We start from the raw sequence: 18523 nt of genomic DNA on the forward strand, positions 1-18523 counted from the left end.
TTTTAGTTGTTGCTGAGCAGTGCGTACACGAAGTCAAGGACTTTTCCCCTTCTCATAGTGCCGCGCCAGCGAGGAGGCTGGGGCTGCACAAGAAGGGGAAGGAGACACAGCCAGGACAGCTGACCCAACTGGCCAAAGGGATATTCCACACCATATGACGTCATGCTGAAGAAAAAAAACTGGGGGGAGCTGGCCAGGGGGGCGTGGCCGCTGCTTGGGAACTGCCTGGGCATCGGTCAGTGGGTGGTGAGCAATTGCATTGTGCGTCACTTGTTTTGGATATTCTTTTATCACTTATTATTATTGTCTTCCTTTTTTGTCCTATTAAGTTGCCTTTATCTCAACCCACGAGTTTTACCTTTTTTCCGATTCTCTCCTCCATCCCACGTGGGGGGAGTGAGCAAATGGCTGTGTAGTGCTTAGTTGCTGGCTAGGGTTAAACCACGACAATCTTGATTAAAAAGGTATTCTTCTAAGATAAATGATTTGGGAGAAAACATCCTTTTGGCTTAGAAAAGTCAGTATGTAAAAGCAGCAGTTACTTTCTGTTTTAAATGGGACATCTCTGAGCTTAGTTTCACTTAGAAAAAGAGATTTTTATGTCAATTGGTTTTGCAGAGCTGGTGAAGTTAGACAAAAAGTTTTTACTGTCTTACATGTCGTTACTAACACTGTCCACCAAATCTCATTTCAGAACTTTTATCTCTAGAGCTGATGTTAGATATAAAGAAAACTCAGTTGAGTTTCACAGGTCAAGGAGTTTATGAAGGAAATTTATTCTTGACATCTAAGGAGGAAAAGACTTTTTAAAAATACTGATAAAAAACATGGAAAGAAACGCATCAGGTAACTTTTATATGGTCACTTCGTAACCCTATATACGTATTGCAAAACCAGCTGCTTCCAAGAACAGGTCTAGTAAAGCAACTGTTCTGCATCTTAGTATATTAGAATTTTCATAATCTTCAGTTGCACATTTAATACAATCCAAGCTTTACACTGTCCAAGTACACTGGCTGAAACTTTTTTTTTATTCTTAATTCAAGTAACTACAGTTAATAAGTGAGAAAAGCTCAGCATGAGTTGATGGGAAGCTGTGAATATAAAATCTGTATGTATTCCAGGACTCCATCAAGGTTTTTTTCTTAAAATGGTACCAAAATCAAAAAGGTAAGAAAAAGAAAAGATCTAGTATAAATCTATATAAATGACCTAAGTTTGTTTCTTAAGTCTCAGGCAAGTTTATTGAGATAGTAGGAGGAAATGGGTTCTGGATAGTATGGAAGCATCTTCTATTGTAAGGAAAAGTAAATGGAAACATCCTGTAGAAGAATGTATAACTAATAATGCAGTTATACATACAAATGATGCAAAATTATTTTCAAAGGCTACAGTCAGCAGCCCTCACAGAGAGTGCTGGCTTCTAGTCTTCTGCTTTACCTATTTCCAAGAAGATTATCCTTACAAAACTTCTCATCTCATATTTTTCAGACCTCCATCTTGCTTGTATCCCTCTTTTCCAGTTTACTCCTCTACCACCGGCTGTGGAAACACCCTCCTCCAACAACAAAGTGGTCTCATCTATCAATACTTCTGCATTTTTACCTGTTTATTCTCACTATCTCTGACAAAATCCTCACTGCAGCTCTTTTCTTTATGGATTCAGTAAGAATGAGTATCAGTCATATTGCCCTTTCCTGACGTAATCCGCTCGCCCGCCTACACACCATTATCTTGAAATTCCCTCAGTCTTTCTGCAGCTGACCCAACAGACTGCAAGCGAGGTAGCTCTAAAGCACTCGCATCTTCCTCTCTGCTTGTCCACAGCTGTTCAAGTCCTGCCAATACCTCCTCCTCTGCAGCCACTGCTGTCTGCAAGTCTCCTTCATGCCACTATAAAAGTTCAATCCTCCTGATCCTGATCCAAGCCTCAGTTTCCATTGTGCTCCATATTTTCCCATGTTCATCTTCAATTAGGCCTGTTAGGACATGAAGGGTTATTTTTCTGCTGCTTTCAAAAGTACTAGGAGACCTTTAATTTCTGCTAGAACAGCTACTCAAGGACAGAAGAAAAGGACGGTGCTTAAGTGTTTCATTTGAAGGAGAGACCCATCTGAAGGCTCATTCTGAGAACACCACGAACATCCTGGTATTATCTAACACATGCGTGAAGCTCCCTTCCTTCCCCAGCACCCATCAGTTTCCTTGGTCATAGATGGAAGAAGAGCAACACGACAGCTGGCTTTCTAACTCCTTCCACAGTTCTCACGGCAGTTCGTTGGACACCTGCACCCAACTGGTCCTTATGGCACCCAGACGTCTGCTACAGAGCAGCCCAGTGGGACGTAGGAGCTTAGTGGGACATTAAATATCACCCTTCACCCTTGACCTAACATCTCACACAGCTTCCAAAAAGACCTGATCAGACAACCTGGCATTGTCTCACTGAGTTGAGCAGTGACAAGCAATAGTAAAAATGGTAGTGAGACTGTATCAGAAAGACCCATCTAACACAGCGAAATCAAGTCCTCTAGAGCAGGACGATTAAGTCAGGTATGAGTTGGACAGGGGCCTTGAGGCTGTGTGGAGAACAGGAGGTCACGGCGGTGCAGAGACGACAGGTATGGTGTGGGCAAGTAGGAGAGGACTTGTTGGCTAACCAATAGATTGTGCGTGAATTGTGTACGAATCACAGCTCTAAAACAAAGCATTCGCCTCTTGGTTTTGGCGTAAGCAGGAGCCACAACGATGGCGGGGGGCACAAGGAGGCAAGAAAAAGTTTAAGTAATTTACTGGAACTAGAAGCAGAAAATAAAAGAAATCAGATCACTTCACTGTAGACTTTGAACTACCAAGTAGACATCCAAAAAACCCTAGAAACCATTTAAAGCAAAGGCAAAATATTGGCTACAACCACATAACTGGTCCAAATAAACAGAAAAGGCAGTATTTAGAAGAAAGAATGCTGAAAAAGAAAAACTCCAGCTGGCAAAGTAAAACAGCTTAACATAGTGTCATGTTAATTTCCATGAAAAGTCTCCTTAATTCCAGTGGGAATTTGCTCCTGAAATGTATTTGTAACTGTTTTACATGCACTGGGCTGAAATCTGAGTAGGAATTATTTCTACTTATCCACAAGGGATGCTTGTTGATGCAATTCTGACTATGCATGTCTCTACACTCCTTTACCACCTATTATATGATGAACACTTACTCATCCAGTACAGTACTCACCAAAAAGAAGAACGGAGGACTGAACCTTTCCCTTCCCTCACCCTAGAACAATTTTCAGGAAAAAAATACCACTTGCACCTAAATAACTTTTTTTTTTTTTTGCCAAGGAAAAATGCAGAGAAAGGATAAAAAGATTTCCTTTTCTGACAGTTTCAGAATGGCTTACATAAATGCCATCAAATTCCTACCAGACAAATGTCAAAATTCACACAAACATGCACAAAAAACCCCAAGTCACCAACATTACTGGTCGTCTTTGCAGTTAGAGAAATAGAATTTTATTCTATAATAAGTTCATCCACACTTCAAGACATAAAATGGAAAATATTTGTACAGATTCTAACATAAACTGAAGTCTCTGAAGGCTCTGATCTAGTATTCTTCAACAGCACTACAAGATGTTATGTGACTTGTGGTACATTGTTTTGTACCCAGTGCATGATCACACATAGGCAACCGCTTTCAGGTTTTTTTTCCATTACCATTTACCCACAGTGAGCTTCTACCATAATATTTCTCATCTTGTATTTTCATTACATCTTTCATCTCAAAATACTTAAAAGCACTTACAAGAACAGAGGGAAATGAAGGCCTTTGAAACTCTAGAATCTGCAAACTAGAATGTTGGTCCTCAAAGAGGTTTAAGTTCGGGAGGAAAAGGATTTACTTTCTCTTTCCCTCCTAAATGAAGACTAACTCTGGAAAACCCGATGTACCGATACCGGCAGATTACAAACCAGGAAGAGCTTGAATGCCTGTGATGACTGTTAGTCTGAATCCCTTTTCCCTAGACTACATTCCTCTTCCTGTAACTTGCTTGTGAACAAAGTAATGATCAAACTTCAAATATCTACAATCAACTTTAACTTTCTCGTAATGAAAGAGAGAATGCTACATTACAATAGAGTATGAAAATTACTTCTTTGGTGTGCAGCCTGAAAGGTGGTAATTTCCATCAGAGCCTCTTGTAACTCCCACTTGGCAAAGCATCTAGTGTCATAGGATGCTCTCAGAAAATTGCAGGCTTTGGGAATGTGCAAAGAATACGTAATGCGTGCCATATAATTATTAAGTACGAGTTCCCTTAGGCACAGGATGCAGTTAATAGCAACTTAGTCAAAGATCACTGTGCACATGGGGATCATACCTTAGAAACAGGTACGGCACACTTGCAAAAGGAATACACTTCATAGGTAACAAGACTCAGCTAGTCAGAAATATCAGGTCAGAGGCACTGAAGAAAAAGATGAGGAGAGCTTGAGGGATACATCTATAGAAAATCATCCATCTCAGGAAGAAAAGAGAAGAAATTGTGCAGTACAGATCAAAGAAAGCAGCCAATTATGAATGGCACAGACTGAATTTCCCCCTTTGCTCATAGTGGGTGTCTTTTCACAAAATAGAAAACAGAACAAGACGACACCTTGCTCAAGAACTGGGTTCGATTTTTAAGAAGGAAACTGCAAAATTTATACTGAAATCTAAGTGGCTTTGATTCTGATCCATCGAAGGGGAACACACGCACTTCTAGAAATTAATCCAAGCACCATTTACAGTTTCCCAGAGGAATGACCTTTCCAGCTAACATTTTGTTATCATCACAGCATCAGAGATACTTACTCACGCTATGCCCACTGATATAATGCACTGGTTATGTGGTCTCATGCTCAGGGACCAGGATTAAATTAACTTCAGACAACGAATTTACAAATTAAAGAACTGCTGAAAAATACAAATTATTTATTTGTTTTCTGGTTCAAATGCTGACCTTTGCCATTCACAACTAGGTGACCCAAGGTGACTTCAGTACGTCAGCATGCAGTTTTCTAATAGGCTGATAGTCATCACCTTTGCTTTCTGCATTACTTATTCAGAATAAGTAGCAACATAAGCAGACAGCAAACTTCTTCCCAAAGTTCTCAAAGACTACACATGCAGAAAAGACATCTGAAGCAGGATACCCTAAAATGAGGCCTGTATTCTCAACACAGGAATGTGTGATTCCTTTACTTGGATAAATACGAATTGCGAAATTCACATTTTAAGTTGTCTTGTAAACACAGCATCCCCAAGCACAGCATTTTATCTAGAAAGAGTATTCGCTACTAAATCACCAACTAATTCCTGAAAGGATGTTCCATGCATGCCTCCTTACCAAAGTAAAGATCTCTGTTTAGTCTGTGAAGTATGATGCAACAGTTTGGTATTTTATGGAAAAGAAATGAGCTCCTTCCCTCTGTTCACTGCCCCTCAATCTGACCACGCACAAGTCAAAATGCAAACATTATTAAGACAATTTTTACTTACAAGTAATTGCCCATGTTGCAATTTCACTGTACCGCTATGCTGCTGCACATTCTTAGAGTGCTCCCATTCCCATCCTCAAGATGCCATGTTCCATGCAACAGATTTCTTGATCCCTATGCTTATTCCACAGAACTTTACAAGTTGTGCTTTCATTAACTACTATTAAACACTTTCAGTAATTTAAGTTCTCTAAACAGAGGGAAAATACTAAACATATTAGTAACTATAGGACTCTCAATGAACACTCACAGGGGAGGGTTTCTTCCTCATCTCAAAGGTCCGGGTAGCACCAAAGCTGAGCGAGGCAATGACGGGATTTTTTCCCAGTGATGGTTCATCGTCACTGTGCCAGTCTACGCTATCCTTCTCGTTTCGGTAGAGGTTGCAGAGAAGAGAGTTGAAGGTATGGCCAGTGAACTCTTCAATGCGCTCCTTTAGCAGGGTCAGCAGAGGATGCCACTGTAATCAGCACGGCAGGAGTAGGGTAAATACAATGAAAGCAGGCCGGCAGCAGGTAACATCAAGACACAAGGGGAAAACTAAGAAACAAAATGTACTGCACTTTAATCACAATAAACTTGAAATCAAACAAATATCTCTGAACAATTCTGATTATATTTTTTAGTAAAGCTGAGGAATGGGTTTTCTGCAAAATATGCATGTTACCTATCGCTCAGTACTGAATCATCTCTTAAAACTAGGAAGCCAGTCTGTCTTTCATACTAATGTAGCCAGCCACCCCAATTAACTGAAAGGTGAGAAAGTAGAGTAAAATCGGCTTGAACCGACCATGGATAAACATGGGGAGTTCTTAACTAAGACAAAAAACGTGCAACTTCTCCCACGCAGACCTGTTTTTTTAACCTCCTGGCCAAGCTAGAGGAGTTTAACACAGGGCTCTGACAACACCCGAGTTACTTGGCCGCTGCTGGCGGGCACAGCACAGCCGGAAAGCTGCAGTCAGTGACTAAACGACACGCTCTCAATGGCCTGCAGCTGTTGACACAGAACACGAGACAACGGTTGGCCTAACACTGTCCCCGCTCTGCGAGCAGAGCTTGTTGAGCCCAACTCATCACCTCTTGGGGTTTTGACTTCGACATCGTAACTTTTCAGTTGTTCACAAAGACAGTGTCACAGGCCCTGAATTTCATCTTCCCTTTGCTCACGTCTTGCTGAGCCCATAGCCCACGGCAGCTGTGCACGTTCCATTACAACTCAGTCCAGTGAATCATTATTTAATGTTATAAACTTACATCATGACTTTCATCTGTCAGAGTGCTTTTAAGTTTAAAAAAAAAAAAAAGCCAAAGCAATGTAGGCCAGAATTTTTGCCCATTATATAAGCAGAAACACAGATCAAGAGAGGATAAAGGGCCGATTCCAAACCTTCCAGTGCGTCACTGGCAGAAGGAGAACAGACAGCAGGAATTAGTTTCTAATACCCACCTCTAATAATCAAGTCTGCACCACCTCCTTTTCATGCTTACCCACCTTTAAGGTGTTTTTAACCTATTGGCTACACTGCAGGAGCCTCAACATACCATCTTTCTCTATTAGAGGTATTTCTAGCTAAGTCACCTTCAATGACTAAGCATCACGTGAATAATTAATTATACATAAACATAGCTTGCAGCTATGGGACATGTAGGGAAATCAGCAACACCACCCAAAAAAGCTATAGCTTGTAACTGGGCTGCCGGAATGTGCAGTATGTGCAGGACATACAATGCAATGACAGAAGAGTCCAACAAGAATTACTGAAAGCGCTTTTCAGTGACCAGCTAGGACTGGATTCCTTCAATTCCTATTACAAAAGTATTTATTACTAAAAATGTTACCATATGGTGAATTTTACAATTCAGTGGAAACCCCACTACAAGCCTGCAGCAGTGGAAGTAATTTTGTTAAAACATTACTGTGTTTCAGTACATCACTGCTTACAAAGAAATATTTTTCTAACACCAAAATTCATCTAGGTACAAGCACTGGATTATACTTAGCAGTGCTGCAATCACACCCAGTCTTACCAAACAAAAAAGGAGGGGCACAAAGCTAATTACTCCTACAGATCAAGCATTCAAGGCAGGTAATTGGTTTGGGCCAAGCTGTGCACTAAATTACATTTTACTTGAGATATTTTTGTGATATAAACCCTATTCTACAGGTAAGGACCGTGCACTTTACACCTTCCACTGCTTCTTCTAGGCTGCAGGAACTCCCAGCTATGAAGCCGAGTGAAATGTCAGAATGTCTGTATGCAGTCTGCCCATACATCTGCCCACGGGCCGTTTCCAGCCAGCGGCAGGGCTGGCTCCCAGCAATGCAAGTCTGCCAGTGCATCTCACTTTCTGCTGGAGTTTCTTTCTCTCAGTGAAAAGGAGAATTATTCAGGGATGAAAGACTGGATCAGCACGTGTGACTGATTTAGGCCTTGTACCTCTTGGATGAGAAAAACAAACCAGTGGCCCAGTGAGTGCTAACGCTGGACTTTATGCAAACTGAACTGAAACGGTCAATTCAGGGTATATGGGCTCTATCCAACCTCTGAGCAGCAACGGCTTCCACAACAGGCAATTCTGAACTGGATTTAAATCATTAGTGTACAGCAGAATGATTTCAGAGGGGCACTTCCAATCCCTAGAACCATTCAGCTTCTAGAAAAGTCCAATTAAATAGATATTCCACAAATGGGTAAAAAAAAAAAAAAGCCTATTTTTCCACCACAAATTTCATAGGTTATGGAATTTTTGAACTATGGTATTTTTGAGACTACAAAATCCTCACAACTCATCTTGTTAAATAACGCCTTTCCACTTTTCCCAAACTGAGCTTTGCTGGGAGTTGCCCCCCTTTGGCAGCAGTTCTGGGACTTGGGACACTTCTCTCTCATGCTATCCAGCCTTCAACAGTCACACTTAATTTATGGTTCAGAACATTGCACCCTACTGCCATGGAAATGTCAAACAAAGCAATACCAAGAGACAGCCCGATGGGACAAGCAGCTGGAAGCCAGAGAGAGAGAGACAGAACATGAACAAAACATCAACAAGTCACTCAGAAGGTTTTTAACCCTTCCAAAATAGCGTGGGAAATTAGATGATACAATCTGGAGTTGCTGAGCAGGCAGGTTGTGTGTGTGAACTTCATAGCACTCACACAGGAATCAACAATATGCCTAAATTCTCATTGAAGCAGTATTGAATCTAAGTGTTTCTGAAAGTAACTATTTCAGAAATTGGTATTACTATATCTTTACAACGAAAAACTCAGTATGACTGTGTACACTACAATCTCCAATATAAAGATGCACAGAGTAAGTCACACAGAACAAATTAGAGTTTTGTCCAAAGCTACAGTGACCCAAAAGCAAAACGTTAAACTCTGGAGTTTCCTTTTTCCAACATTTAGCAACTAAATCATGCGCCTCTCAGTCAACCCACTCATAATGCTTCTTTTATGAAGTTGTCCACATTCCACTAGAATCTGTTGCTGATCACAAATGAAATGCTGATAGATACTGTAGATAAAAACAGAGGATAGAGGGAATTTTTGTGTCTCAATCTCTGCAAAAGATTTCTTTGTAGACAATAGTAAAAGAAAACTGTAAACACATACATACATTTGGGTTTGGCTGCATTGTTATCCTGGAGTATGTGTAAGGAAGTTCCCCATACCAGGAGGTAAGCCTTGGTTCCTCAAAAGATGCTTCTAAAAAAAGAAAACCAGGAAGACTTTCTCAGTTGCCTTATCAAAGGGCTTGAAAATGGAAAGAAGATGAAATTCTGCCAAGAAACTTGATCAAAAAGGGACTGTCCACTCACCTAAAGTTAAAAAGCAGCCCCTTAAAATCCTCAGCCTTACATAATGAACTCAGGTGAAGGAATGAGATTATTTGAAAGCAGGCCTGTCTCTGCAAGAGGAATTACCTTGCCAAAATCTTGGAACCACATCAATTTTCTCATCCCTATGCCAGACAGGGCAGGGACTGGACAAGTTAAAGGTAGCAAAAGGAAACTGAAATTTTATTTACAATTCTGGCTTGGTTTATATTCTCCTGGTTCCAGTGCCCAATACAGTGGCATACGTTGCAAGATGTATCCACGGGAAAAAGGACAAAGTGGAAAGGACTGCAGCATCAGTGGGACATTACAGAAGCAGAATGTAGCAAGGCTGGACAAATAATATTTTGTAAAATATCTGTGTGCTCTGTGGTGCAAGTTAAACAACAAACATCAAGTTAAAAGTACTTTCAACTTCTGAAAAGACTATCTTGGTAGCTATTTCTCATGCTTGACAGGTAACATTCTCCATTATACTGTACCTTTACTGCAAGCCAGTAAACACAGATGTTGAAGACATCTTCCAGCCCTGTCCAGTAATTACTCCGATATATTATCTTATATCCGCTCCTGACTGAAGAGAAATTTAGCTAGAATAGGTGCCCCTTAGTGAACAAATCCAGAATAGCAGTCTCCTCACTTATTGCATAACGGAACTAATAAGCAAAGATAAGGGAAAAGAAACGTGCTCTGCTGGGATTTTAAGTGAGAGAAGCAAAAAATACTCCTGGTGACAGAAACGTCAAAGAACACCGTTTTTGCAGCATCACTGGGAGACAGGATGAAGGGATGGAGCACAGACTTAATCTAAAAAAAGAGTGGGAAAAAGAACTGGAGATGACAGAGGAGGCAGTAAAATTCACTGATTTTTAAGACAGGGAATTTTAATTTGGAAAAATCTCATTTAATTGGCAATAGGAACATGGTGATAAGAGATTGAAAAATAAGCAGCAGTACTCTTCAGATATGCATGGAAAACCTGGAAGGAAATATGTGAAGGAGTGTTAGTAAGTAAAATTAAAAACAATTATAAACAATGCATGGATTTTGGTATGGAAATGACCTGGGAATGACCTGAAAAGTTGGTCTACGCACCCCTTACCCTGTCTGATGTGAGTTCTCTGACCCCAGGGTATGTCTTGGAGGAGTTGTTCAAACATCCAGTCTGCTTGTTCTGAGTCAATAAAGCCAGGAATCAAATGAATCCTAAGGAAGAAAAAGATAAAGAAAAAACGTAAGGAATATACACTTCTATATATGCTTTAGTAAAATATTCTCATTTCCAGGATTCCCAAAGGAGATAAGAATGGCTGTCATGCGTCAGACCAAAAGTCAAAGCCCAGTATTTCTGACCATAACTAAAAGCAGGTGTGAAGTAAAGAACAGGAGGCAGCAGGAGCTCCTGATGAGTCTTCCCCTCACCAAACACATCTAATTGCTTTTTAAAAACGTGTAAAAACATATGACACCAACAATATTCTATGAGTCCTACAATCAGCCATATATTGTGTGAAAAATAGCATCCTTCTGCTTGTTATTAACTTCCCATTTGATAAATTAGATAGCCCTGACTATGGTACTACAATCAACATAAGTAAATAATTGCCCTTTATTCACCATCTCCATGCCACTCAGAATTTGATAGCCCTTTATCACTACTGCCATCCTATCCTCTCTTCTCCAAACACAAGAACCCTAGAGTATTTAACCTCTCCTATTTTTGCATTTTCGTATGTACATTTTATATTTTGACTGTACTAACAGCACCATTCAAAAATCGCAGGCACTGTGGTGAGCTGCAGAGTAGGAATGCTGTTCACAAGAGGTTACTCTCGCAAGTATTTAACTCTCCAAAGACATCACAATAAGAATATATATATAGTAAAGGTACTAAAAGGGATGCAAAATCTGATTATTGACTTTCCAGAAATGTGTATATTCCAGCAACGTATTATGAAAACAAACTCCAGAAAATGACAGAATAACCCAGCTGGCTGTGTATCTTTTCTCTTTCCAGCTGGTCAAAGCTTTTACTTTTCAAATTGGTTTAAAACTTTATTTGCAGTTTTAGAAGAAACCAAGATGAAAGCTTTGAAATAAATGCACAAAATGTTATTATGTCCTTGGCATTTTTTCCACTATTAATAAAATCTATCAAATTCAGAAGAAAAGGATTAACACTGATATTGCAGCTAGGTCAGTAAGGTAAACTAAAATGCATTTTAGTTAGCAGGAATCACTGAAGAAGTTGGTTTTGTTTCAAAGTGTCCTGAAGCTGAAATAATTAAAGCACAGCATGTAAGCAAAAGGGACAACCCTCAAGTTACCAAATCTGCCTAAAGTTAAATGCTTTTATTAGATTAATTTAAAACAAGCTCAATTTGCAGCTAAAAGTTTTTGGTAGCTCTTAACTATGCAACACAGACATCACGCGCTTGCTAACACAGGAATACCGATCCAAATTCCACGCAGCAACTTACTCTGGATCGTGAAACAAATGGACATAGCCCCTTCTCCTTATTCCAGACAAGACCACTAGATGCAGTAAGCACTAGATGTTAAGAGGTTCATTTTTCTTCTCTTCAGTGCTGCTCAGAACTGTCTAAGTCTCTGCTACCTGATACGCCAAGTATTTCCAGCAGTACTCTAAACAGAGGACACACAGGAAGGGCAACGCGCACCTGCTAGAGTCAAAACTCTGCGGAGACTAGACTTCAGAAGCTGAGTATCACTGCATTGTTCTGCCACAGCAAATTACAAGTTTCAAAACCCGTGCAATTCGCTTACCTCGAAATGCCAGTTGGTACTTTGCTGAGCTCATACGCGCCAGGCTTGCTGAGGATGTAAGAAAGGAAAGAGCCATCAGCTGGACAAACAACAAGAAATTATCTTACACTGAGCAGCATGGACTAGAATTGCTGTAAACCTGGACTAGGGAGAGCATTCTTTAAAAAGGGAAAGAAAAAATGCTTTGCACTACAAAGGGAAGCAATAATGTTCTGGAGACAGGCAGAGGTCGGAGTAAGGCAGCGAGGGGTGTTGCAGAAGCAAATGAGTTTGTGTGAGAGTTCCTGCCTCTCACCCTCATTTCACCAAAGGCTCAACACACAGTTTTAAGGCTCTAGAGATAAGTAAACGAGGGATGTCATGGGGAAGCTAAAGGATTCAACCGTACAAGACTGCACCCTGACCGTTATGTTTGCATTTATAGGTATATGAAGAACACAAGTGTAACTGAAGATGCAAAATCCAGTTTTCAGTCAAATGACCGATACCACCATTCTGCTAACAGCAAAGTGTTCATCAACCTGTGTGACACAGGGAGACCGAGTTACAGGTACGTGAGCAGTATTTTAACTATTGTAGTTGGTACAGAGGATAAACAGTTCTTCCTTGTTACGAGTTGCATTGTCATAAAGTATTATTTACCTGTGTACGAACTGCTTGCTTCACCTACTACCTCATTTTCTCCTAAGCTAGCTCCAAACTTTAAACTGCTCTTTCTGCCTAGGACATCCCAGGAGTTAATTGCTCTCCAGCATTGCTTCTCCCTCAAAACAGCTCACCAACTCACGAGATGATCACACACTGTGTTTTGCGCTCTGCTGTATTTAAGAAAGTTAAATAAACAGAAACTTCTGATCTCTTCCATATTGCACATGCAGAGCATAAACCGTACTAGAGCACTAGAGCACACTGTTGTGATAAGAATAGTATCTCAGTTTTGTTTCCTTTATATGTTTTTAGTTGGTTTGCAAATAAGTGTAACAAATGAAAGGTCAGTGAAACTTTAGAACACTTTTAACACACTGAATTTACTTAATACCTAGATACTATGTTATTACTACTAATCATAAACAATATGCAAAGAACATATGGCTGTATCATGCATAATGAAACGGAAAGTTAAAACAAGCAAATCTGTTACAATCTGTAAGCGCTTCTGGGAAATTCTGTAACTATTTCCAGCAATATTTTTCATGACTCTTGACAGAAACACCTCTCACTAAGTATTTCTACTTTCTACTACTGTTCACTACCACCCCAGCAGTGGGAGGGCAGCTGAACACCTCCTCTGAATTAGGCCTGCTCTGCACAAATACCCACCTAGCATCAAATCTGAAGTTGCTACAAAAAACTAACCCCAAATCCCTCAAAGTAAAAACTACAGCAAGTCAAAAGCTGAATCCGTAACTTGCCTCTTAGGAACCACTTAGTAAGAAAATTCTACCAAGATGACCAAACTGAAGCAAATTTAATTTTCAAAATACATAACTTCCCCATACGCCACCACACCCCGTCACATTCCATGCCAAGGTTACTCTGAAAAGATCCCCATTTCAACACAAAGGGTAAGTGACCTGCAGCGTACGAATATCTAGCTTCACTATGACACTTACTAGCAGCTACTCTTCCGAACCTTCAAAGGAAGCGCTGCTTGAGCTGCCATACCAGCTGTATTCCTGGATAAAGGTAAGTAATCTCCAGCATAGTTTACACAGAAACTGCTCTAGGAAAGTGTACATTGCTAACCACAGGAGACATATTTGCAGTTCTGTTGATCCCAAATGTCCAGTTTTTTGTTCTTCCTGGCTTATACAGCTACACCAAAGCTATAAAAACTAGTTAACACAGACTTGGACTCTCCTGATTATAAATTCAGTTCAGGATACTGAACTGTTCAGGTACTGAAATTTCTTCCAAACGCATGGCAGTTGTAAGTGGAGAAGGAACTCTTTTTCAGCAGATTCCCACTGGCCAACAAGACAGAAAAACTGCACAAAGGACAGTTAAGTCAGCAGCATACTCACTCTATCACACCTGCCTCAGGAACTTTGCGCTCCACCTGAAAGGTAACAAGACAATACATGGTGAATATTAAACATTTAAGTAGCTGGCATGCTCTAGTCAAACAGAAGTAATTGCCACCTCTATACAGCTGCATACTGATATGTCAGTGAGAAAAACATACCTCTGGACAATTAGTAAGCACTAACAACCCACCCACTCTCTCCATGCGCCAGAAACTCTCAAATGCAGCTACCACTGCAGGCGGTTTTTTAACAATCAACTGCCCCCTAAAGGACATTAATCTCTAAATTATTTGCATTATTACAATACTTGCTATTTATCAACCGCAACAAAAAACATTCTTAACCTTACATTTGGAAGTAGAAATCTAGAGCAACTATAGGAGGGATGAACAAATCCCAGGCCCCAGACAATGAGCAAAACACAAGACAGACCAGACATAGCAGGAGCTGACACTTTAAAATTGTCTGCACAGCTTGAGATAGCTGTTTTTTGTTAAAACAAAAAACAAACACAGCAGTTTAATCCAGCCCGGTCCAGCCTGGATTCTCATTCTGGTTGTCTCCGGGATTTATGCTTCTCTTCTCTGAGCTCAGTGGAGTGCTGAGATGCAAGGAGGTAGGAAGTTGAACAAGCAAGAGGGTCAAAATATAGTACTATAGAGATACCAGGGCTCTGCCACAGAGAAAAGAGAATCTTCCCAGACCATCTCCAACCTTTCCAAGCCAAGGCGACAGCCTTTCAAACACTTCTGTCTTAGAAAGAAGTGTCCAAGATTTTTTTTTCCCAAGCAAGGAACTGCCCTCCCACGCACAGAGCACAATATCCTTCATCTGCTGACAGGACATAAAGGAAAGTCTATAAAACAAATCCCATGTTCTTCCCCTGTAACAAATATGACAGATATCCAAGCTGAGGGAAAAGCAGAGCTCAAATCATGACATTGCATCATTCTGAATGGAGAATAGGAGAACACATTCTTTTGGCTCTTTGGAAAAAAGTAGTTATGAACAGGTACGTAATCAAAGTCTGAGGCTAAACAGAGGGACCGTAACTTTCTGTTTGCCATATATGCAAGACAGTTGCAAACTCTCTTTGGTAAAAGCCCAAAGTTCAGCTCAGCTGAGTTTTTAATTTGTTTTTAAAAATGAGACTATAATCTTTAAGTCTGATAATTTTTATAATTTGAAGTTTAATAAAAGATTAGATTCTGCCCGTTACCGTGTAATTTTTACCTCTGATGGCTTTTCAAAGACAAATTGCTTTTCAGTGTGAGGCTGATCTTTCCTCACCCATGCTGGTCTGGCGCCTGCAGGGGCAAGGCTGCTGGCCACAGGTGCCGTAGGTGCTAAAGCAGAGAGGAAAAAAAGAAGGATCACATGAAACAGAACTTCACCATGTAAAAAAAACAGTTTGGAAGAACTTATGGAATCATTCTTTGAAGTATTCTCCTCTACTTGGCAGAGACTCCAAGGAACAGCCCAACCTACATTACATAAGAGTTAAAATTGCACAGAAACTGGTATTTTTTTATATATATTTGTTATTCATAGACAAAGAAAAATGAAAACTTCCGTTTATCAGAAAGGATAATACCTAGAACCTTTCAATTCTACCACAAACATCTATCACATGCCGGCAGAAATCTTCCCAAGCAGCTAAACTGCTTCCCTCTGCAATTCTTTTTAGAAAACGAAAAGACATTTCTCTGAGAAAAATACTAGTATTAAAACAAGATTTTGAAATTAGAAAGAAAGTATGGAAGAGCAGCTCAGGCATACCACTTCATGTGTTTTATTTACACATGCAAAAAGGCTTAAAAATGGGCCTGAAACAGAGACAAAGTACGTCTTCGCTCTGCATAATTCAAAAGATGGGAAAAATAATTTTTAAAAAATCCCCTTAGGAATAGGTGGAATGAAACACACCTGTGACAGAAAACTTAGAGGCTACACGCACAAGTCAAAATAGTTGGCTAATTTTTTTCAGGATTAAAAAAAAAAAAAGTCAGTTGCCTAGGACGCTCAGTCTACAGAGAAACGGGAGCTTTACGGGGTATTGTAATCAGGCAAGTGGAACGTGTTGCTTTGACCACATTCACAAAACAAACCAGTCCTCCTTGCAAGACTGGAAACCCACACAGCGCTCTCCTGCCTCTGCTCTCTTTGGCTTAAAAGTTTGATACAAAACAGTGACATCAACTCCAGCCCTTTTACCTAGCACTCTGTGGAAAGATAAAGGAAAACACATAGTAAGTCTTATAAATAAGAAGTGACTAATTGTTATTACAAAAGTTAGCTCCACCAAATTCTATTCGCCCCATTCTTGCCCGAAGATGAGCAGAACGCTTACTGAAGCGTGTGCATCAAAACACATCTCGTGCAGCCGACCCTGTGTTTTGTGCCCAAAATCGCTACAACGTATCTGTGACATACCTAGGTTTTACTTAAGAACCGGGTTCGACGCCCGGGCTCTCGTTACCCAGAAGAACCGGAGCACCGCTCGGCCTCCCGCTCCGAGGAGGGCAGGGCAGGGAAGGCCGCGGGCAGGTGCCCATCGTTCCACGTTCACCGCCGGCCTGTGCGCAGACCCGAACGCACGCTGCTCCGCCCAGCCAAGAAAGCGGCGCAAACTTCCACCGTGCCTCTGGAGCCCCTCAGAGCTTTGCCCGTTACCTGCCGCCTCAGCCGAAGGCAGCCGTTTTCTCCGCACCACCGGTAAGGCCGGGGCTTCCCCGCCGTTACTGCGGGCGCAGCGGGGATGGGGCTCGCCAGCACCGGCCTCTCCGCAAGGCCGCGGGCCCGGGCAGAGGGGCCCTGACGAGCCCCAGACACCCGCCCGCCCGTGGCCCTGCGAGTCCCCGGCCGCGGGGCGGGGCGGGCACCTGCGCCCCCGCTCCTTACCTGCCGGCCGGGCCTTGCCTGCCAGCCGTCCCGCCGGGCCGCCGGCCCAGCCGCCCTGCACGCGGGCTCGCTGCCGCCTCTCCGCCATGCCGCCGCCTCAGCGCCGGCAGGGCCCGGCCCGGGCCGCCGCTCCGCCCGCCCCGACCGGCGCCGCAGCCCGCGCCGGGGGTTCCGCTCCCTCGCTCAGGTCCCCCCGAGACGAGACGGCAACTGCCCGGGCGGAGCCTGCCTCTCTTCCCCGGGCGTCGGCTGCCCGCCCGGCGTTCGGGGCAGAGGCACTGCCGGCCCGCACGCAGGTTTCGGCGAACGGCTGAAATTAAAGGGCCGTTTTTAACCAGCTGCGTAAGTTACATACAGGTTTCACAGAACCACGGAGGTTGGAAACGACCTCTAAGATCATCGGGTCCAACCGTCAGCCCAACCCCCCCATGCCCACTACACCATGTCCCCAAGCGCCTCATCCACACGTCTTTTAAATACCTCCAGGGATGGGGACTCCACCACCTCCCTGGGCAGCCTGTTCCAAGGCCTGACCACTCTTCAGTAAAGAAATTTCTCCTAATGTCCAGTCTAAACCTCCCCTGGCGCAACTTGAGGCCACCTCCCGGTGCTCAGAAGGCAGCAGTACAGACTTGTAAAGCTAGAGCTGATGAGGGAAACCAGACGACGCTGTGGAAGTGCCGCCCCGTCCCCCCCACGGCGGCGGCCCGCGCCGGTAGCGGCTCACGCCGGACCTTACCTGCTTCTCCTCCCTCCAGTCCCCTGCCGTCCCCGGGCGGCTGGAGGGGCGGCTGGCCCAGGCCTGGCCACCCACTCCCGGCTGCGGCCCGGGGGGCACCTTCACCGGGAGCAGGCCTGCTTTCGGGAACGGGCCGTGCCGCCGGGGTGCGGGGCGGCAGGGACGGCGGCCTGGGAAGAGAGGGGCAGACACGTTACTCACCTCCTACCCTGCTTTTCCCATTCGGACAAGGGAGGGAAGACTCACTCCAGCTCTTGCATCGCATCAGTGACAAACAGGCCCTTCGGAGCAGAGCTGCAACGAGACAGCAATACACCACACGAGGAAACCCACCCTGTTTTCCATCACGCGCCCGGGATATTTCAAAGTACGTCAGAACCTATCGAATACACGCATCATCTCAATCGCTGAGGTGAGCAGACATTCAAAAGCAAAGTCAAGCCAATTTAGGTTAAAAAGGGATTCCTTGCTGCAGCTTGGAAAATAAAAAAGACGACCTCCGAGGAAGCACGAGGGCGGGAACCCAAACCGTAGCCTGCTAGCACCACACACGGGGCCGCGGGGCAAAACGACCGCTGCCAGATACTGCCACTGCTTCAGGGCCAGCTGGGTATGCATGCTGTTCCCCTCAGACGTATCCTTCCAAACACCTTCGATACCTAGAAAACTGTTATTTGGAAATAGCT

General features: G+C 42.8%; 1 protein-coding gene across 12 annotated transcripts in view; it reads right to left on the reverse strand.

The window, feature by feature from the left end:
• The window catches only part of ALKBH3 (alkB homolog 3, alpha-ketoglutarate dependent dioxygenase), a 30935-nt gene extending 13724 nt beyond the window's left edge, over nucleotides 1–17211 (reverse strand). For 10 of the 12 annotated variants that reach the window (XR_012673989.1, XR_012673986.1, XR_012673984.1 and 7 more), the window contains exons 1-7: nucleotides 17099–17211; nucleotides 15431–15543; nucleotides 14195–14229; nucleotides 12171–12218; nucleotides 10486–10589; nucleotides 9164–9252; nucleotides 5791–6000 (exon numbers count right to left, since the gene is read on the reverse strand). Coding sequence is in view for 1 of the 12 variants with exons in the window: in XM_075152357.1 (XP_075008458.1) it covers nucleotides 5791–6000; nucleotides 9164–9252; nucleotides 10486–10589; nucleotides 12171–12218; nucleotides 14195–14229; nucleotides 15431–15543; nucleotides 17099–17186 (687 nt within the window). In the remaining 11 variants the exon portion in view is untranslated. Of the gene's footprint in view, nucleotides 1–5790; nucleotides 6001–9163; nucleotides 9253–10485; nucleotides 10590–12170; nucleotides 12219–14194; nucleotides 14230–14863; nucleotides 15065–15430; nucleotides 15544–17098 lie in introns of those variants that run through there. The other 2 variants (XR_012673988.1, XR_012673987.1) reach the window with 2 other exon arrangements.
• Nucleotides 17212–18523: the final 1312 nt, after the last annotated feature.

This window comes from Calonectris borealis, chromosome 5 (assembly GCF_964195595.1).
Source record: "Calonectris borealis chromosome 5, bCalBor7.hap1.2, whole genome shotgun sequence".
Taxonomy (NCBI): Eukaryota; Metazoa; Chordata; class Aves; order Procellariiformes; family Procellariidae; genus Calonectris; species Calonectris borealis.